Source organism: Oenanthe melanoleuca, chromosome 14, assembly GCF_029582105.1.
Source record: "Oenanthe melanoleuca isolate GR-GAL-2019-014 chromosome 14, OMel1.0, whole genome shotgun sequence".
NCBI classification, from domain to species: Eukaryota; Metazoa; Chordata; class Aves; order Passeriformes; family Muscicapidae; genus Oenanthe; species Oenanthe melanoleuca.
In genome coordinates this window covers 13567521-13589119 of record NC_079348.1, presented here as the reverse complement: position 1 = coordinate 13589119, position 21599 = coordinate 13567521, and the positions used below count along the sequence as shown (strand labels likewise).

At 52.7% G+C, this 21599-nt stretch overlaps 1 protein-coding gene across 11 annotated transcripts; it reads right to left on the bottom strand.

Moving 5' to 3' along the window:
- Positions 1 to 20415, bottom strand: CDIP1 (cell death inducing p53 target 1). Of its 11 annotated transcripts, none has more exons than XM_056503638.1 (7): positions 7907 to 9130; positions 6369 to 6660; positions 3025 to 3123; positions 2351 to 2449; positions 1817 to 1963; positions 1299 to 1563; positions 1 to 1111 (listed from the first exon to the last, which is right to left on the bottom strand). In XM_056503638.1, exons 4-7 carry the CDS (start codon positions 2433 to 2435, stop codon positions 1000 to 1002), a joined length of 609 nt encoding a protein of 202 aa, XP_056359613.1. In that variant the 5' UTR covers positions 2436 to 2449; positions 3025 to 3123; positions 6369 to 6660; positions 7907 to 9130; the 3' UTR covers positions 1 to 999. The 11 variants fall into 11 exon arrangements, with proteins under 11 accessions (XP_056359613.1, XP_056359614.1, XP_056359616.1 ...); XM_056503639.1 differs by lacking the exon at positions 6369 to 6660 and having other exon boundaries at positions 7907 to 7966; positions 8167 to 8193; XM_056503641.1 differs by lacking the exons at positions 6369 to 6660; positions 7907 to 9130 and adding an exon at positions 20264 to 20415.
- Positions 20416 to 21599: the final 1184 nt, after the last annotated feature.

Genomic DNA, 21599 nt, shown 5'->3' with positions numbered 1-21599 from the left:
TTCAGGGTCTGTTATTTATTTACATAAAAACACCACAGTTCCACCCCTGAGCAAACAGCAGCTGCCTGTGTTTGCAGACCTGTGTACTGAGAGACCACCCCCCCCCCCCCAGCTTGGCTCTGGGAGCTGCAGGGGCAGCCCCGAGAGGCTGAACTTGGCTCCCAGCTCCTCCTGCGGGGCTGCTGCTGCAGCTTCTGTCGGTGCCTGCTTCCCCCTTCCTTTTGCCCCGCAGGAGTGACTTAAAAATACCCCCTAGAGCACATGCAAGGAGGGCCCTACAGCCCCTGCCAGGCCCGCTAACAAACTCCTCTACTCTAGTGCCGGGCAGCCAGGCCATGCCGGTGCGGGTTTGGCTCTCAGCGTGCCGGGGGCGGGGGCTGCTCGGGGCTGTCCCTGTCCCCGGAGGGGCTGGGAGGAGGCGCATGCAGCTGGAGCGGCCACCGGGCAGGACGGAGGTGCTGATAAGGGTGCGGTGCTGCTGCCGGGCTCCTCTCCGTGCTCAGAGGCAGCTCGGCCCCCCCTCGGGAAGGGGCTGTGAACCACACGGAAACCTGGTCTGTGGCACTGCCCCTTCTCCTTGTCACTGAGCCCCTTCCTCAACGTGCCACGAAGGCTGTGCTGCATCCCCTGAGGGCGCCGTGGGCTCCTGTCTCAGCATATCCCTGCACCTCCAGCAGCTGCTGCTCTTCCCAGGGTCGCTCCAGGTGAGGGGGCCTCGCTCACACCCTGGAGCATAACGGGGTGCAGAGTGATGCCCCCCGCTCCTGTGCACGGCACGGCAGCCCCACGTAGCGTCTGGGGCCTGGGCCCACCTCCCCTGTGCACCAGTGTCACCATTCCAACTATTCCCAGTGAGGAGCAGAGCTGGGGGCAGGTGGTGGCAGCTCTGCAGGGAGGGAGCTGGGGCTAACACACACACACGGGCGGGAAGCGAGGAGTGATGCAGGCGGGGCCGGAGCAGCGGGGCGGGGCCGGCGGCGCTCGGGGCTCCGGGTGCCGTTAGCACATGCGCTTGTACGTGTAGATGTAGGCCTTGCAGTTGGGACACGTGTGCGTCACGTCCTTGAAGTCATCGAACAGGCAGGGGATCAGGCAGCAGCAGAGATCACACCTGGAGCACAGGAAGAGCAGAGGTGCTGAGCTAGGGCAGCCCCTGGGCAAGAGATAGCCCAGGAACCCCCCTGCTGCTCCAGAGCCACCTCTGTGCCAAGGTCCCCACCATGCCCACCAGCACTGGGGCTACCCAGGACCAGGCTGAGCACCCAACAGGAGGCTCCAGCCCTGCTTGCAGCACCTACCCCACGAAGCAGCAGAAGAAGCCAAGAAGGAAACTCATGAGCCCAATCTCGTAGGAGATCTTGGTGGTGATGGCTTGCTGGCAGTGGGGACACACTGTCTGCACGGGGGCACCCTGGAAGATCTCTCCCTGCAGCACTGTGACTGTGGTGGCAGCTCCAGGTGGGACGAGCACTGTGGCTGTGTGGCCACCAGGAGAGGGGTAGGGGCCTGGGGCAGGGTAGTAGCCCATGGGGGGATGAGGGCCTGGGGGTGGGTAGTATCCTGCTGTGAATGAGAAACACAAGTGAGCACCTTTGCATATGGCAGGAGGGGCCAGATCCTTATGGGGGAGGCTCCCACCCTGCTGCAGCACCACCCCTGGAGTACAGACTTGGGGCCAGCCCTGCTACATGCACTGGGTCCTGCACCCTGTCCCAAGGAACCTTGCTGCAAGCTCTCGTGTCTCCCCAGGACACCAGGAAACATGATGCTGCTGATCCCTAGCCCCTGTGTCCCTCCAGCCCCTTGCAGGACTCACCTGGTGGCACATAGGGCCCAGAGCCGTCCATGGGCATGTGGGGGGGCACGAACCCCGGCTGTGAGGGTGGCTCATATGGGGGGGGTCCGAACTCAGGAGGGGGGTTGGGAACCCCCTGGGGCTGTCCCACCACTGGGGTGACACCCTCTGAAAAGAAACACAGTCAGCAGCCAAGGAGGCAGCAGAACTGAGGGAGGATGGTGTCCTGGCTGTGTGGTCAGGGTCTCAACCCCACCAGGGAAGGGAGACAAGAAGTGGCAAGAGGTGGGGGCACCCACTTAAGCCACATCCTCTGGGCCATAAGAAACCCAAATTCACCCCCAGCAGGGAGCAGTGCCAGGCTTTGAGCTGGGAGTGCTTCCTGCTCTTGTCATTGCCCCTAGGACCCCTCCTGCCTCCCCCCAGGGGTGACATGGGGACACTTCCCAGGTGCTGTGAGGAGAGGCCACAGCCAGGGCAGTCCCAGGAACCCCCCACCTCCCTGGGTCCTGTCTGTCTGGCAGTGTCACCCTGAGCAGTGGGACAGCCCAGTACCTGGTGCAGAGGGTGGGCCGTGCTTCTCCTCTATCAGCGGAGCCGAGGGGCCCCCCGGGTAGGGAGGGGGGGGGTCGTTGGACATTGCTCCAGGCAGCCCTGCAGGGACAGAAACCTTTGGGTGACACCAGCCTTTGGTGCCACAGGACATGGTGCTTGGGATGGAGGTGGCAGGTAATGGAGGAGGCCAGGGCTGGTGCCACCACTGCACCAGCCTCAGCTTCCCCCCGAGGCAGAACCAGGGGTATGGCCCCAAAGCTGGGCAGGCTCTGACCAGGCAGCAACTCCAAGGTGTAAAACTTCCCTGCCAGCTCCAGGGGGTTCCCTGTAAAGCCCACCTGGTGCCCAGCAGCTCATCAGGGCAGCTCTGGACTGCATGGCCACACTCCAGGGCAGTGCTGGGCTGGAATGTGCTGTGCCAAGAGCCTTGGCTGCATTGTTGGGGTACCAGAGGTGGGGAAGAGCTGCCCACAGACCCCAGCTCCACCCTGAGTGACACAGTGCTGTGCTCTGAGGGATGGCAGGACCCCCATCCTGAGCCTGAAGTGCAAACTCCAGGACAGAGGGTGCAACCCACAGAGCCTTTCTAAATAAATCTCTAAATCGATCCAGTGAGTTAAGGTAGGACCATATTTAACAGCTAGAGGTGTTATTTTATATGGGGTAGAATTTACCTGTCCTCTGCCCCTCAGCAACAGCTCAGAGGCCTTGACAGCTGAGAAAAGCAGCTCCTGTGAGCAGTGTAGTTTGGAAGGCAGCTTCTTCCACTGGATCTGTGTAAAAGGAGACAGCAAGGGAATTACAGAGGTGGAGAGGAGTCACAGCTGCAGCACTGTCCTGGCTGCCACACCAAAGCCCCTCTCTCCCCTGGGCAGGAGCCCATTTGCCCCCTCAATGGCAGGCAGGATGCTCTGTCCTTGGCACGTGGCAAAGCCCCACTGACAGCCTCTGACATCCAAGGAAATGCAACAACAGCAAGACACCCAATTTCCCCATTTCCTGACTCAGTTATAGCTGGTAGGATGTGACTAAATTGGGAAATAAAAGTGAGAGGCTGCTGCTCACTCAGTGCTTGGGACAGCAGCCATCAGCCATGGTGACACTGCTGCCAGAGCCCAGGGAGCAGTGCTGGGAGCTCCATCCTCCCCACAGTGGGCCAGGAGCAAATGTGACCCTGCTTGTCCCGTTTGCTGGCACCAGTGCCTTGTGCTGGGCAGCCAGCCCAGAGCACACCAACCCCCCAGCATGGCACAGCCTGCACAGGCACCAGGCCAGCAGCCAGAGCTGCCCAGCCCTGCATTGCAGGTGTGCCCACAGAGGGGCCTGGGGGCTCAGCCACCTCCACCTGCAGCTGCTGGGTCAAGCAGAGCCAGACTCAGCAAGCAAGGCGGGAAGACTCATCCCTCCCTCACCTGCATAGCTTTGCTTTAGTCTACTCTTTTTTTCCTAGTTCACACTCCCTGCCACTGAGCAGCCTCCTACAAGGTAGCAGGAAATTTAATCAGTCCCTGGAGGAGCACCATCACCTGTGGCTGCTCATGGAGGAGCACACTGGTCCCCCCAGGAGCTGAGCAGATTCCTGACAGGCACAGGGTCTCCCCCAGCATATCCATATTTCATTTTCCAAATTGACTAGAATTTCTCCCCCCAAGGTCTGAAGTGGTGTTGCAGCCACACAGCTTCAAAGAGTAACACCAGGTCAGCTGAGGGTCATCTTCCTCCTGCTTCTCACTCCAGTTTCTTTCTGAAGAGCCCAGGGAAGCAGAGTTGCCATGGCACAGAGCATTTCCAGGCACACTGCAGAGCCTGCCTTCTCCTTCAGTGACCTACAAAGCTACAAACTGGGCCGTGCTCCTTTTAGTTCAGTAGAGATGTGAAGACAAGGATTTATTCTTCTCAAAGTAGCCAATCCTGCACATCCAGGAGCCTCAGACCTTCCTGTCCCCACACCTGCAGGGGATCTGGGTGAGCCCAGTCCAACCAGAGCATCTCAGAGTCCTTACCTGGGGACTCCATCCTGCCAGGGAGCTTTCCTTGTCCTCACAGGCCAACTGTGCCCACAGCTTTTCTAACATAATGGATCTCCTCCCCTTCCCACTCAGATGCTCCTTTCCCATAATAATCTTTCAATACTCCCCAGCCTCACTCCCCCCATCAAAGCAGCTGGCAAGAAAACACAGGGAGAAGGAGTGCTCCCCCAGCCCCTCCACCAACACCCATGAGATGAACAACAGCCATCACTGCTGCCACCCTGGCCAGGAGGGAATGTCACCCAGCCACCAGGGTGACAGCCCAGATCCACTTGTGCTGGAGAAAGCTGTGGGGTGCAGGGCCCCTCTGCTCCTACTTGGCAGGCTCAGTTGCTCCTAATGCAATATTCTGCTTATTAAGAGAGATCTGTAAAGAGTAAGATGTTGGCTGTGTGCCCTTCCCAGGAGGAAAAGAAAGCCTGTTGCTTTTAAGCCTCTTAGAAGCTGTTTCTCTCCTGTGCTCTCTTTCATCTTAATGTGAGCAGCACAAAACCCAGCCCATTTCTGACAGAGCCCCGTGGGAAAGCAGAGGGCACTCAGCTTCCCCTTGGCACTAGGCAGGACCTACCCCAGAGCATCCCTCACCACCCTGGCACTGACAGCCCTGCAGGATCCCAAAATTACCAGGGTTAAGTTCAAGATCTGATAGAATCACCAATGTCTTGTGCAGGTCCTTTGGAGCAAGGACACACTGCAAGATCCTAAGACTCAAAAGGAGCTGGTTATCAGAGAAGGATGGAGAGAGGAGATGCTATTTCCAGCTACAAATGCAGATTAGCTCTTCTCAACTGGAAGAACAGCTTTTACTGGTTTCCTCATCAAACTAAATACAGAGGATAAATCCACTATGGAATCAGAATCATCACTAGCACTGCTTCAGTTAAACACAGAAGACAGGCAGAAGACCCCCATGCCCCCAGGGAACTGGTATTTGCTAAAGAAAATGAAAAAGCAAAGATTCCCATTAACCTGCTGGGGCACAGCAGTGTGACAGACACAGCCAGGCCAGCACAGCTCCATCTCAGCCTCCAGGCAGAGAGGGCTTGGCCCACCCTGGTATGGCCTCAATCCATGTCCTCCCCTGGCTCTGTGCTCCCTGATCTCAATCCAGCAACTTTTGGGTGAGAAGATGGCAACAGATGCCCTGTTCATATCATCTCAGCCCCAAGAGCTCTGTCTGTCACACAGTGAGCACAGCCAAAGTGCTGTGGGGCAGCACAGCCCTGCCTGTGGAAACACAACCCTTCTAATCCACCTCCTTCCTGTGCTTAGCAGCTCCCCACTTAGTAAGGGACTGTAGAATCCTAGAATGGTTTGGTTTGAAAGGACCTTAAAGCTTATCTCATTACAACACCCTGCTATGAAGGGACACCTTCCACTATTCCAGGTTGCTCCAAGCTCTGTCCAACCTGCTCTTGAAACTTTCAGCTTCTCTGGGCAATCTGTGCCAGGGCCTCCCCACCCTCCCAGGGAAGAATTTCTTCCCAATTTCCAATCTAACCCTGCCCTCTGTCAGGGTGAAGCCATTTCCCCTTATCCTGTCATTCCAGGCCCTTGTCCAGAGGGGCTCCATCAATAAAGCCCCTAGTTCCCATTACTGACATGTTCAAAACTGATACAAAGCAACTTCCAGCAGTGATGTGTCAGGGTCCAATGTCCCATGCTGGCCGTATTTCCCCTCTGTTACATCACTGCAGAAACAGTTTAGGATTCAAACATGGCAAGAGAAAAGGTCTGCACATCCCACCTGCTTTCCAAACAGATAAAGTGGGCAACACTCATCAAAAACAACTGGTGTGCAGGGTGACCTGGGAATATTGTGCCACTAGAACAGGTCCAAACACCATAAAATAGATAACAACAAAGAGGATGAACACAGATAATTCAGATTTGGTCTGCTAATTTCTAATTTCTATTCTTCCCTGGAAGCAGCTGCTTGTGCTTCAAGCTGCTTCCTCCCAGATGAAATCTCCATGGGTGAGACAAACCTGGCAAGGGCAGAGCAGATGCTGGCAGGTCCAACTCACGTGAGAGCTCCAGCAGCTCTGAGTCAGCCTCAGAGCACCACTAAGAGTCACTGAAACAGCCTGTGCTGTCCTTGCTCCTGCTGCACTTGTCACTGAGATGCACAGCAATTCAGCTTTGTTTCCTCCATGGCAGCAGTGGCTCCAGCCACTGGGACAGGAAGCAGCATTTGTTCATACTCAACCACGTTCAGTGATGTTGGCACTTCAAAAGCTGCTGCTGCACATTTTTGGAGCTCTTCCTCCATAAAAATAACTTCATATATTTGAAAAAAGAAAAAAACACACTACAATTCAATGAATCAGTAAGAGAAAATATACAAGCACTTTCAGCTTCACTGCACATCAAAGAGATGCATATTCCAGCTTCCAGGCTTTTGGAGATTCAGCTTTAAAAACCAAGAGTCCTGAAGACACTGGGCCCTCACTGAGCCCCTTCCTTTAGAAATAGGAACAGTATTGTGGCCAACACCATTCCAGTTTTCCTGGCTCCAGCAAAGATACCTGTGTGTCACAGGCTACATGCTCCAGAAACTGGGAAATCCTGAGACTAGGGAGGGTATGGGCACAAAAGGCCGATCAGGTGATGGCAAAATGTCATTTGAGCCAGTCTGTTACTCTTCAAAAGGAGCTTCAGGGGCAGCAAGGCAGAAGAACGAAGTAGGGTGTGCTGAGGGGGACAGAGCCATACCCTGACTGTGGCAATCCCAATGCCAATCCCAATCTTAATCCCAACTGCCCTCCACCACAATGGCGTTTCTGAAAGGCACCTCCAAACCCTGGGCTCCCTGTGTTACAGCTGTGTCCAGAACTCACAGGGATGCTCTCCTCTGCCCAGAGCTCACAGGGCTTTGCCCTCTGCCCAGAGCTCACAGGGATGCTGCCCTCTGCCCAGGGCTCACAGGGATGCTGCCCTCTGCCCAGGGCTCACAGGGCTTTGCCCTCTGCCCAGAGCTCACAGGGATGCTGCCCTCTGCCCAGAGCTCACAGGGCTTTGCCCTCTGCCCAGAGCTCACAGGGATGCTGCCCCTCTGCCCAGGGCTCCCAGGGCTTTGCCCTCTGCCCAGGGCTCACAGGGATGCTGCCCTCTGCCCAGAGCTCACAGGGCTTTGCCCTCTGCCCAGAGCTCACAGGGATGCTGCCCTCTGCCCAGGGCTCACAGGGATGCTGCCCTCTGCCCAGAGCTCACAGGGCTTTGCCCTCTGCCCAGAGCTCACAGGGATGCTGCCCTCTGCCCAGAGCTCACAGGGATGCTGCCCTCTGCCCAGAGCTCACAGGGCTTTGCCCTCTGCCCAGAGCTCACAGGGATGCTGCCCCTCTGCCCAGAGCTCCCAGGGCTTTGCCCTCTGCCCAGAGCTCACAGGGCTTTGCCCTCTGCCCAGAGCTCACAGGGATGCTGCCCCTCTGCCCAGGGCTCCCAGGGCTTTGCCCTCTCCGAGCTGTGCCCCCTCACACACAGTTTGCAGCTCCCACCACGCGCAATCCCACTGGACAGCTCTTACCTCCAAAGGAAAGACAGCATAAATCTCTGCTGAACAAGCAGTATCACTGGTTATTTCTGCCTGGGTTTTATGCAGAACAACAAAAAAGATGTTATCCCTGCAAACGAGCCAAAGCTCCCCCTCAGCTTTGCCTGTTCCCATGCGCATTCGCTGCCCCCAGACTGCACACCACCTCCCAGAACAAGGAGGGGAGGAATAAACAGCACAGAGTGCCTCAGCTTCTTCCAGAGAGAATATGCTGGCAATCCTTGACCATGTACCTGCTCCTTTACTGGCTGTTAACCTTGGCAGCAGCTCCTCAACTCCTCATCCTGGTCTTGGACGAGGCAGCAAGAGGGCGCATGCCTACAACGCTCTGCAAGGCACCCATGCAAACAGAAACCCAAGTGAAGGACTGAAGGAAAGGTCTGTTCTTTTTCTAAGCAGCTCAGCTGTGTTTTCCCAAGTCCAAGTCACTGCCAGGGAGCACAAACTCACTGTTCAGGAGCAGCCAGGCTGCTCCCAGAACAGCAGATTTCTTCCACACTTCTGCACTAAGATTTCAGCTGCAGAAAACTGCTTCTTCCAGGAAAGTCAGGCTGTTCCTTCAGTGCAGGCACAGAAAGCTCAGCTGGCAAAGCAGGCCAGCTGCTCTCCTTCAAAACAAAGGAATGCTGGAGAAGAAGATTTTTCATCATTCAAACCAGGTATGTCAGACAGCCAAAGCTCCCTGCTCTGCTCTCCAGTATATAAATCTCTGGAGGAGCTTCCCCATTGCAGTCGTTTACCTGGGGACCTTGGACATATCATTTGACCTTCTGTGTGCCACCATCACCCAGGAGACAAATCACCTCAGAGCAGGATCCTCGCTGGCAGCCAGGTGCTGTGTCCAAAGCAAGATTTCTCAGGGCATTAAATCCAAGGCACAATCAGATAATCTCCACGGTGCAGCCCCAGCTCAGCTGTCCCTGGCCAGAGATTCAAATTACCGCTTCCAGCAGCTCCTCTGCATGGATATCAGGAAAAGCAGACACAAAATCCTCCCTGCTTAAGACAAGGAGGCTTTATCTGCACCACCCACAAAGGGTTAGGTGTGGGAGGAGTGCCTGCAGGACCTGCTGCTGCCTCTGGGATTCTCTCCAGTGCTATTCCCCTCCGGATGGGCTGACCAAGCTCTCTTGGCTCTTCACACTGGGGCTGCAGGAACAGCCTTGCCAGGACCTGCCTAACCTGAATATTTAAAGAAAAACGAGCCAAAATGAAAAGAACAAACTAGGGTAGCTTGTTCTCTCTGCTGTTGGCTCCCAAGACGTGGCACGTGGCTGTGACATCCAGGAGCCATGAGGGAGGGGCAGCAAGGGAGGAGAGGTCACAACCCCACACTTCGAAATGGACCCCAGCCCTTCCACGTGTCAGGACACTGGGGAAAGTTGAGGTGTACACAGAGCACTCTACACCACCAAGGCAGCTGAATTTGGCTCCCAAAAGTCAGTTTTCTGAACACAGAGCAAGCAGGGAGCACATTGCAGCCAGGCTGCCCCACAGGCTGCGACTGGCCCTGGAAAACCCACTCCTGAGTGGGAACCCAGGAGGTGCTCACTGTTAAGATCCTTCCAGCAGGTGTCCTGGCTGCACAGGAGAAGACAGGCTGCAAAACACCAGGTGTGCTCATGGATGTGATTAAAATAACATTAAAGATAAAGGTGAGCTCCTCTGCATCCTACCAATGTGCTCCACAGAGATGAGAAAAAGAGGGTGCTGCAAGCCAAATCCCTGGAGAAGCAGAGCTTTTCCATGAGACTTTCACTGCAGTTCACAAAGAATCCAAGTTAACACTTGATAACATCCATGGGAAAGCATCCAGTGATAGCAGCAGCTGTTGTCTCCAGTCCTCTATATCTACTTAATTTTCCCCCTGAGAGGATACATCCTGCATTACATAATCCCTTTGATATCTGTTAATAATGGTGATAACACAACCTGCCAGAATCTCAAGCAACTAAGCCCTGCACCTACTCCAACACTGCAATTTAACATAGCATCAAACACAACTGTGCCACAGGAATAGCTGTTCATTTATACAAGCAAACAAAAATACCTCAGCTCAAGAAGCTTAACAGCAAGCAGAAGCCTCAGGAGGTCGGGAGAAGCTCCACACTCTTAAGCACAGTCACAGATCTGAGCTCACCTCTGACGGCAGCCCAGGACAGAGGCTTAAGGATGAGTTAGGAAGGGATCAAAGGCAGAACTGTCAGTCCCTCCCACTCCCAGCACTCATGGTTTTGGAGACTGGGCAGCCTGGAGGTTCTCAATGGAGCACCCCAGGTCATTCCCAGTCACCAAGTACTGCTCCTCAGTTACCTGCACAAAAAAGCATCTCCTGTTGTCAGCATCTGCTGCCTCCTATTTGCCTCCTCAGCACAGAGCAGGTGAATATACAGTGAGTATCCACTATGTGTCACAGAAAACCCCAGGGTTTTATAGATTCCAACACCAAATTTAAAATAATTTATTTCTTTAAGCACTCGCTCCTTTATTTCTCCCTCCTTCTATAGAATTTTTTGAGAGAAAGTCACATCATTGCTGAATCAAACTGAGTACATGTGTGATGTCCATTAAATGACACAGTGAGCTCCAACAGAGGAAGAAATTAGAGATGATCAGCACTTTTGCATTTCAGTCTCAGAATTAATCAGAGCCCAAGAGTGAATTCCCTTGCAGATTTCGCAACACAATGAAATAATTTTGAATACATTGCTGGTGATTCCAGATCCATTTTCAAGTGCTGTACAGAACAGATGCCATGGCACTGATGTTTCCTTACCCAAGGAGAGCACCAGCTTGCTGTAGGACTGGCTCCAGTCTCCAGCATTAGCATTTCCCATCTCACAGATCCTCCTGCCTCAGAAGCTGCTGACATTCACTTTTATCAGGTACAGTGTCACCTTGCACTTGTTTTGAGGACTAGTGCCAAGTGCTCTGTGTCACTCGATTTTGTGCAAGGCCAAGGCTGACTCTTTGCAAAGGAGTGTGGTTTGGGGTTCAGCAGGATCATGTGTGTAAGGTCAGATCTCTCCTGAGTCCCCCTGCCAACAAGGAGGACCCACACACACCCCAAGATGTGACTGGAGGAACTTTTCCATGCTGAGGCCATTCATGTTACCACACTCACTTTCTTGCTCCCACAGAACTTCCCAGTTCCAGACTCTCTTGAAGGAGTTTCCCAGTGCCACCAGCATGGGGCTGGATTGCCCCATGGCATTTGGACAGGAGAAGGGTACCTGGCACTGCCCCGCTCCCAAGCCCAACTCATCTGGGCTGCTCACAGATAGGTGATGATGTCTCAGAGGGGAACACCCTTGGATTATTCAACAGACACAAGTGTGCCCAGTGCTGGGCACCCCCAAGTTACACAGAGCTCCTGCCATCCCCAGTTCTTCCTCCAGTTCCCACCAGGCTTGGCTAGTCCACATTGACTTCCAGCTCCAGTAAAGTAATTTTCAGGCCAGGCATGACTGTGATTTCAATTTGCAGCACCAATTCCTGCCAATTCCTTCATGACCCCTTCCCCAAAGCTCCTACTGAAAATGTAGGACAGAGCTGGACTCCAAGCAGCCCCAACACACAGAACACCCCTCCCCAGCTCCCTGCTCTGGGCTCTTCCAAACCCTTTCTCTGTCACAGCAACACCTCACTGCTTTGCTGCTCCACAAAAAGCATCTCTGGTCAGAGGGTTTGGAACAGTCCCAAGGTCACTGCTCCCACAGCAGAGGATGGGACAGGGAAGATTCAAGCCCATAATAGCAGGATGCCCTCAGGGCAGGTAAATAGCTCAGCTGCTCAAATCCCCTCCTGAGCCTGAGGAGGAGGAGCAGCTGCCACAGTAAGGACACTAAACTGGCTGGAAACTGTTCTCTCACATCAGAACAGCCCAGCAGGCAGCTCCAAACCGAGCTCCCACCATGCTAAAGCACCCTGAATCATGGCAAGGAGAGTCTGAAAGGTTAAATTCACACCCCCTGTGGCAGCCACAAACTTTGGGGGAAACCTCCATTCCCAAAACACTGATATGCTCCAGATGACACCTCTGGGGAAGATCTGCAACAAGCCCAGGGAAAATCTGATATTTAACACCAGTGCAAAGGGTCTCTAGTCCCTGCTTGCCCAAAGACCATGTGAAGATTTTGGAGGAGCTGAGCAGTCCCAGCAGCACAGGTGGGAAGGACAAGCTGAGGCTTCAGCACAGGCCCAGCCTCCTGCAAGCACTTCCTGATATAGCACAATAAAGGCATTAAGTTAATTAGGAGACAAACCAAAGATGCCTCTAAGAAAACGGCAGCACGCACACAGCAGCAGCAGCTTTTTATCCAGTGCTCAGCTAAAAACACAAACCCAGAAGAGTGGGCAGCAGCCAAAATCCCATCCCCACTGCACTCCTCTACTCCAGATTGCAGGATTTATCCTCCCCTCCAACACAGGGATCCAGCTCCCCTTCTGCCATGAGCTGGGTGATTGAGACCCCTCAGCACCCCAAAAGCATCCCAGGCTGGAGTCACTGCAGCAGGGGTACAGCTTTGGCTCTGGTCCATGATTTCCTCCCAAAATGGAGCTGCACTGAATCCCAGGGGCTCCTTTCCCTCCTTTAAAAGGGTGCCCTGCTTCTCATTTGGAAAAATAATCAATACAATCTAACAGGCTGCTTTTCATTCATCCCCAGCCAGAAATCTAATCTCCTGTTAACAGCACAGCCCTGAACACATCATTTATCTGCTGCAGGTACCAGCACACACAGATTTTACAGCTGGGGAGAGTGGGGCTGCCTGCATCACAACCACTAATTTATTCTCAGAAAGGCTAATTTAATCTGGCAGTGAATGTTCTCAAAGCCTCCTCACACAGAGCAGCTTTTCTCTTGGTTGGCTTAACAACAATACAGCATATCCAAAAACGTGGAGGGATGCTAAGGAAGAACACTGCCCCTGTGTTTTGAGCCCTCTAGTCTAAAAAATTACTCTTGGTAACTACAGGCCTTGAGAAAATATAGAGTCCCCCTGGTTTTTCAAAAAGCCAATATTTTCAAGGCAAAATATACAACAGTTTAGGCTATTTCCCCCTCACATACAACTGGGTCTTGACAGAAAGAGCTAGGCTCTTAATAAAACTAAAACCAGCAAAGGTTGTTTAGTATTAGACATTCACTTCCAACTGCACATCAAAAGCAGCAGCCAGCACACCTGGCCTGCAGGTGCTCTTTACCACAGCAAGTGACTTTCCCCAGCCCACACTACAGAGGAATAAACTTCAGAACAAATCCAAAAGCTTTTTGTTGAAAAAGGCTGGGTAACTGCACCATGAAGTGTTTCAGAGAGAGCATCCTCCAGCTCCCCAGCCTCTGCCATCTGCAGGGGGGCAATAAATAAGCCATCAGAAAGGGTTTTTTTCATTGTTTTTAAATTCTAGGTGGTATTTTCCCTTTTCTTGTGACAGTACACACAAAGGCAGTGTGTGCCCACAGCCAGGCTGAGCCACCTGATCCTCCATGGACATGGCACCACGTGCTGGTCCTCACCTGGATGTACCCCTTGCTCAGGAGATCACTGGAGAGCCAAGCACAGCTCCTTGGAGTCAGAGGGGCTACAACAAGGCAGATTTAAGCTTTACAACAACCAGAGCTGTAGCAGTCTAACCCTCCATGCTCAGGATTGTCACCACCATCCTGCTGGGAAAGAAAAGCTGCTGCTGTGCAAGCCTGAATCATGTCTGAGAGGGTTCCTTTGCCACAAGGGCAAAAACATGCCCCAGATGACATCCAACAATTTAGGACGATTCAGTAATGTGGGAAAAAGGCAAAAAAATCAGAGGGAAGCAAAGCATTTACACAGGCCACAGAAGAAACAGAGGAGAAAACAACACAACACTCCCCTTGTTCCTATCTGTCAGGAATTGCTGTCCCAAGAATAGCCTATTCAGAAACCAGGAAACTCAGAGAGCAGCAGGGAAGGGCTGAGTCATGGCCATTTGGAAAAAAAAAAAAAAAAAAAGAAAGAATCCACAACAAACCAACCCAAGAGGGAAGGAGAAAAAACATGGGACAGCAGCTGTTCTGGATCCTGGAGATATGAACAAGTCAATCCAGAAGATATTAGTCAATCTTTATTTTCAAAAACTCTGCAAACAAATGGTACTGCCATAAAATGCAGCTGACCTTCCCTCTGCTCGTGGGAAGCAAACTGTAGTACCAGGAAAAGTACCCCTGGCTACAGCACCCCTGGGCCAGGCACAAACCACTCCCAGTCTGTGCCCTGGTTTTTGTTCCTCTGCAGCATTAGCATCCACATATCCCAAAGACTGACAGGCTGGGCAAGTGCTTTCCCTTTGGAAAAGCAGCTCCATCTCAGGGATGCTATTAGCAGAGGGTGAGGAGCCATTTCCCCTCCCCACAGGGGAAGGGAAAGAGGTAAAACAGAAGCTGGATCAGATTCCACAACTCTGTGAACAGATGAGCCAAAGCCAAGTGCTCCCATCTCACATCCAGCCTCAGCACTGCCTCTCTGGCCCCCAGCAAAAGCCTTCCCACATGACAATCTTTGTTCTGTGACCTAAATGAAATCAATTGCACAATAATTCTCCCCAGGATGGTAATCTTGTTCACTCACCCATCATCTGAGAGATTACACCTGCTCTCCAGCTGTGGGCTCTGGGAGGAGAGATTTCTGAGCAATGAGAGGCCTGTTTTTCACACAATTCCTTGATGATGGATGACAAATCAAGGAAGGGGACAGTGTCTATCTTTTCAATCAAACAGCTATACTTCAAAACATAGCTGGAAAAACACCTTGTAATTCATTTTATGAATTACCCTGTAATTCATAAAATTACCTTCTGTAATTCATAAAAAGTGCCCTGTGAAGTACTATCAATCAAAGATGCAAAGGTAGGAAGTGGGAAGCTCCTCAGAGCTGCTGCTTGTGAGGAGTGGATCAAGACAAAGCCTGCTGTTCCCAGACTGTGATAAGCTGTGATCAGCTCTTCCCAGCTCTGGGAATGGCTGGGAAAACCACAAGCCCTTCATATGTAGACCCAACCTTGACACTAACTCCAGAATGACAGCTCAAGGAAACTGTCCCAAAGCAAACAGGCTCTCATGGCTCAGACTGTGAGTAAAACTCCTTTTCTCTGCAACCACGGAATGCAAGGAGCAAATAAAGATAAAATACAGCCACAGTATGGGCTGATGTGCATGCATCACAGCAAGGTGTGATGGGTGGAATTTAGGATTGTAAGACCATGCAGGATGGAACAGTAAATGTGTAAGTTTAAAGCTGAATACCTCTTCCAAAAACATCTTCCAAAAGTGTTAATAGGGAGCCAGGCTGTTAGGGCAAGGTAGGGAAGATTTTCCTTCTAAATGCAGAGACTGGGTATCAATGAAGGTTCAGGAGAGACAATTTGGGGCAGTGAAACTCCCATATCAGCACAAATGTTTTATCCTAAAATCTCTAGGAGAACTGGGTAATATTCCATTTTCTTATGTATAAAGGAGGCAAAGAACAGAACTATTACTAATGCACAGTAACCTTACTTATCACAGTAAAAAAGAAATATTTTACTTGATTTGCACAGAAAGCCCCAGCTCAGCTCTTCATTCTCTGATGATCTCAGGTTCCATCGTGCCAAGTGGTACAAAGTCAAACATGCACTGCCAGAAGCTGCTCTGCACAGCTCCTCAGATGTTAATCACATTGCCACTTTTTGGGGCTATTTATTTTATTTTATTACCCTAAATGCAGGCCTGCTAAAAGAGCCCAGCTTAAAGACAGCTGCACTGAAGCACCTCACGTGGAGATGTGCAGCATGAAGCACTTTGCTCCTGCCTCCATCCTCCTCCCAGATCGATGACCAGAACAGGGCTGCTCTCAAACAGCTGTTTCTCACCACCACAAATATACAAATTAAGACTGCAGTCACAAGGCAGCTCAGAATGAATGGGCCCAAAGCAAAACTGTAACAGCAGCCAAGAGTCTCCCTGAGGGTTTCACACCACAAATAAAATCTGAGCTTCCCCTGCCTCAGAGACTTTATTCTGGTGAGAAAATGGATTGTGGTTTCCTATGGCAGCTGTTCCAGTTGCATTCCCTTTGATCAGAGGAGACAGGTCCTATGCAGAGCATGTAAACATCTGACACTGTTCATGAAAGTGGCACTGCTCCTCTGCAGCTGTGAGATGGATACTCAGTGCTGTTTGGGAACAGCAGGAAAACAGCAAGGTGAACATCACATCCCAAGGCAGAAGTTGCTCATCGTGTGTTTTTGAAGGAAAAAGTGTACATAGACCTCTGTGTTTGCACTTGTATGTTCTTCCCTTGCTCTGAAACCTTCAGGAGAGTTGACTGGCTCCAGGCTGGAGTCTTTTGCCTGCATAAAAGCTGCAAAATCAGGTCCTGGAAGCAAAACCAACCAAAAACCTCCAGCATCTTGCAGAACTACTAAAGCTCCCACTACAAACCATTACTGTTCTTGTATCAGGGAAAAGAAAGAGTAGTGCACAATTCAAGTTCTTTTAAGACATCACTGACTGCTGCTAAGAGCCACCAGGCATATCAGCATCTATTTGTTGTTTCCTGACTCTCCTGTGTTCAGCAGGTTTGCACAGCCCACTCTGGGAGAACACCTTCTGAGAAGCTGGCACACCTGTCTAGAAGCTCAGATATATTCAGTCCTGCTGCCTTTGTCATTATTTTATTCTCCATATTATGCAAATGCTATTTATTGCCTCTCTGGCTTACCAGGCAGCCACCAGGAAAGGTGGCAGGAAAGGTACAGGAAAACTGTCACGTGGTACAGAGCCCTACTGAAAGTGGCAGGAGTGAAGCACCAGCCCCACTGCAGGCCCTACAAAATCCACTATTTAAAAAAAGTTAGTTTCTTTCAATCCAGGATATTCTCTCCTGATTAAAGCAATCATAAGAAATCAAATGTAGGGCTTTGCAATGTAACACAGACATAGAACACTGAATTTCATACTTCTCTTTACCCACAAGCAGAAAACAACTCTCTGTATTTCCTTCCAAAACCACTCATCCTCATACTGGAAGATCAACAACATATGCATTTATCTACTAAATTCACATCTGAAAGAGAAAAAAATATATTCTTTTACATAATAAAATTACTTTCATCCCTTTTTTGGCTGTGTTAGTGAGTAAGACTGGCAGTGGCAACACTTCTGCAGGTGCCAACACCATGACATGGACCCAAACTCCCTCAGGACATACAGATGTTTTGGACATCCCTCAGATACAGGAGCTCCTTAGCTGTGCTCCCAGGATGTGTTTGCCACATTTGTTTGAACTGTTGCTTGGAAAGGATGATCTGGAACAGAGATCTGGCAGAGCAAAAGAAATAGAATAGGGATTTATTGAAAGGATTCACCTTGGGCACTGCAAGAGCCTGGCCAGGGCTACACCCAAATCAAATTCAAGATGGATCATGGTCACAAGTTTTTACACTTTTATAAGTTTGGTTCATCTACATCTTGGGGGCAATTAACTAACCACAGTCCCAGGCTATGAAGTCTCAGCCCCCTGGCCTGCCCCCTTTCCCTTGCCATTGTTTCTGCTTTTTGGGTACCCAGTGTCCTTGATTCCCGAAAGGAATTCCCTAGAAAGGAATTGTTTTGTCTAACTACCCTGTGAAGAGAACTTATAAACACTTAACATGAAGTTTCAGAGTTACACACTAAGCAGAAGAGATTCTGAAAAATATAAAAGCTAAAACCCAAGGCATCACATGCAGAAGGAAAACAGTGCCCACTGTGGCTTCCCAGGCACAGAAAGAGATGATTTGGAAGCGACCTTCAAAAGCTGAGACAGAGCAGAACAGGAACACAAGGAAGGGAGTTTCAGAACTGAATTTGAGGGGCAAGATCTGTTGAGGGAACACAGGAAGCTCAGCACAGTCTCCCATCTTCTTAGGACGGGTTCTGAAATCAGAGGAGCTCCCTCAGTGTTACCTGTCCCTGTCCCACCTGTGGCAGGATGTTGTGGTGCTCGGTAGGAGCACACACATCCCCATTCCCAGCACCAGCCTGAGCACACTCGGCCACTGCAGCTCCACCACTCCTCTAAGAGCAGCTGGGCAGGGCTGACCACGTTTGCTCCACCTGCATGGCTGGGGGACATCTGGGGACACTGCCCCATCCCCCTGCCTACCTCCAAGCAGGAATTAGCTCCTCATGTAACACCTAAGGAGAACAGAGCAGGTACATCACTAAACACCTCCAGGGATTTCCTGGGGCACATGGATGTCACCATGACACTGAGACACAGAAGCCTTTGGGAGAGGGAAGTTTTCAGCCTGTTCTTTCCACACGAGTTTGTTTAGTTCCTGAACACAATGTGCTTATATACCATGCTATAACATCTGTGTAACATTCACTTAGTTTTCTCTTCTTCCTACTCTGGTCACACTCTAAAACCAGCAGGGCTCCTGCAGTAATTAAAGCCCATTTTAAGTACTTTGGGTGAAGGGAACAAACGGAGGCTCTTGGGCATATTCCCAAAGAGTTTCTCAGAGAGTTCTACATACAGACCAAATTCACTAGAATTATAATCTGAAACATTTCTACTTAAAATCATTGTGGCTGACCCCATCTCTGCCACTCGGTATTTTAGGCTCAGCCTAGAATGTGTCAACTGCCAGTCCCCTCCCCAGTTCTCACTGGTGCAAGGAGAGAGCAGAGCAACTTTTCCTCAGGCCAAGGGGCATAAACTTACACTTGCAGGGACCTGGAGAAGTTTAACCTTGAGCACGGTTCATGTGGAGGATCCAGAGGAACCTGGCATGGCAGTGTCCATCCCAGCCTGCATGTTCCCACTCCTCTACACAGCCCTGGAGCTCTCCCCAGGATTCCAACCTCATTCCTCTGTTCAGCAGCAACCGCCACCCCCTGTGCTTTTCCTAAAGCAACCGAACAGCTGCTACCCTCTGCCTTTCCAGTCCCCTTGGGAGGGAGAACCCAGATCTCACCATTTTAATGGCTAAAAGCCCCACAACTTCCCACTAATGTTTATTCCTTGGTGTTTATTGCTGTCCATTAATTGAAGGAGCTCCCCTAATTCACACTGCCAGTGTACCGATATCATCCTCACCCATCATCATTTCTCCTCCTGCTTATCAAGACACCTCAGCTTCTTTCGGCTCCTCTAAAATGGGCTCATCATCCCTGATCATGGGCAGGCTCGTCTCTCCCGAGCAGGGATAACTGAGACACACACAGTTCGTTCCTCGGCCTGCCTCCCTGCCCTGCCGGGCTGTGTCTGGCTGCCATCTGCTCCCGTCCCAGCTGTGCCCTCCGTGCGGCCCCGCCAGCTCCCGACCTCGGCCGGCACCAGCGCTCGCCTTACACCGCCAACTCTTTTCCCGAGTACACGGCCTCGCTTTCCACCCGATTAAATTTCATCCCAGCCCTTCCCGGCACTGCCGAGGGCACAGAGCCGCAGCTCGGTGAGATTTCAGCAGTGCCCTGCGCCACTCCGGCAGCGTTAAAGGCCCGTGCGAGGCCAGCGCTGCCTCCCGCCGCGGCCGAGCACCGAGCCCTTCCCTCGGCCGAGCACCGAGCCCTTCCCTCGGCCTGCCTCCTCCTCACAGTTAACCAGGGCTTCATTTCCATCCCTTTTCTCCCCAAGAGCGCAGTGCTGGTCTCCTCCTGCCGTGCCCCCGTCTGCGCTCAGTGTCCCCTCAGTGCCGAGTGTCCTCCCGTGCTCGCTATCCCCTCTCCGGTTCTCGGTGTCACCCCGGTGCTCGGTGTCCCCCCCCCGGCTCTCAGTGTCACCCCTGCTGCTCGGTGTCACCCCCGGCTCTCGGTGTCACCCCGGTCTGTGCAGCCGCCCCGCCGCCGGGAGGCCGCCGCGGCCTGGCCGTGGCTGAGGGGGCCCGAGCCGCCTTCCCGCCGCGGCCCCCGGCCCCGCCGCAGCCCTCCAGCCCCGCCGGCCCCGCACCCGATCCCCAGCGCCCACAGGCCCCTACCGGCTCCCGGCGGCGGCTCCGGCACCTGGCGGCGGCGGGGGGCGGGCCGGGCCGGGCGGGCGGGGCGGCGGGGCGGGCCTGGGCCAGCCGGGGGCCGGGCCGGGGCTGCTCCCGCTCCCGCTGCCTCGGCAGTGCGGGGAGCCGCACACTCGGGAATGCCGGCAAGGTTTGGGCTGGAACGGATCTTAGAGGTCATCCTGTTCCACCCCTGCCATGGGCAGGGACACCTTCCACTGTCCCAGGGTGCTCCAGGGCATTGGCAAGGATCCAGGGGCAGCCACAGCTTCTCTGGGCACCTTGTGCCAGGGCCTGCCCACCCTCACGAGGAAGAGTTTCTTCTAAATATCTAACCTTAATTTCGCCTCTTGCAGTTCGAAGCCATTCCCCGTTGTTCTGTCACTCCCTGCGCCTTGCTCCTTTGGAGGCCCATTATGCACCGGGAGGGGCTCTGAGGTCTCCCTGGAGCTCTCTTCCCTGTCCTGCAGTCGTGCCTTCCCTACCAGGTGTCCCAGCTCATGCCCTACATGGTGCCCTGCTCTGGCTGGTGTCCTGTCCCACACAGTGACATGCCCATGCCATGGATTTTGGCTGCCCCAGGACCAGAGAGCCTGTGGAACCACAAAGGAGCCTTTCTGGCTCTAGTGGTCTTAGCTGCACTGCAGAAATTAATTAAGAGGAGTATTCTAACAGCCACAGGTGGTTTCAGTCACTTCTCACCTCCCCTAGGGCTCCAGAGATACTTGCTGTGAGATTTTGGTGTGCTAGGTCCCATCCTGTCCTGGCAGCTCTGCCTGGGGTCACTCTGGGCTGGAGCACACAGCTCCCACTTCCCAGGCAGGAACAGCTCTGTGCCTTGCAGGCTCCTCTTCTCTCTTCCCTGTGTCACAGTGAGTGACCAAGCTGCAGATGACAGCGGGACAGGCAGGCTGTCCCCACATCAAGGCACAATCTAGTGAGAGACATTGCCGCAGTACCAGGTTTAGACTCTGAGTGAGAAATGCTGTATGTAACGCATACATCTGCCTCACTCACACCTTGCAGCACAAGAATGTCTTGTGGCCTTGTGCCCTCCTGTCTTCTCCACAGGCAGCATGGGGCTGGCACAGAGGAATTTTGGCATTTCATCCCTTGTAAGACCTGGCAGCCCCAGGCAGACCCACCTCACATGTTGTGACCTTGGCTTTGAGCACAACCACAGAGCAAAGAGAAAAGGCAACAGCACTTTGCCAGCGTGACGAAGCTGGATCTGGGACATTTGTCCCCTTTGGTCCCCTTTTGGTTTTTACTTCAGTTTGGAGGAACTCCATGGGCACCACTATGGGCTGGCCAGATGTGGCTGATGCTGTGGGTCCCAGAGAAACATCCTCAAGGCCTGGTCTTCTCCACACACTTCTTGGCTTCCCTTCTTTCCATGCTCCATGCCTGGAAACCTGGGGACCCGGTACCAGCAGTCAAACCCGTGCTCCTCAGGTCACAGACATGCTGCAGGAGATGATCACCACCATCTGCTCCCTGAAAACCACTGCTGAGGGCTCCCTCAACAAATCTCCCAGAGGTGCATGCAGCAGAGCTGGGTCAGTTACTGGAGAGCTGTTTGCAGAGAGGTTGGGCTCCCCAGCGACCTGCATGGATGGCACAGGTACACGGGGTTACTGGGATGACAATCTTTCACAAATCCTCATGGAAA

What these genes read in the sequence shown, in the direction of transcription:
- CDIP1 (XM_056503641.1), bottom strand. Translation starts at nt 2,435, where the DNA reads ATGTCCAACGACCCCCCCCCTCCCTACCCGGGGGGCCCCTCGGCTCCG. An exon ending in TGGGCCCTATGTGCCACCAG is followed by an intron (nt 1,564 to 1,816) that starts GTGAGTCCTGCA and finishes TCTCATTCACAG; the next exon opens with CAGGATACTACCCACCCCCA. An exon ending in TTCTTCTGCTGCTTCGTGGG is followed by an intron (nt 1,112 to 1,298) that starts GTAGGTGCTGCA and finishes CCTGTGCTCCAG; the next exon opens with GTGTGATCTCTGCTGCTGCC.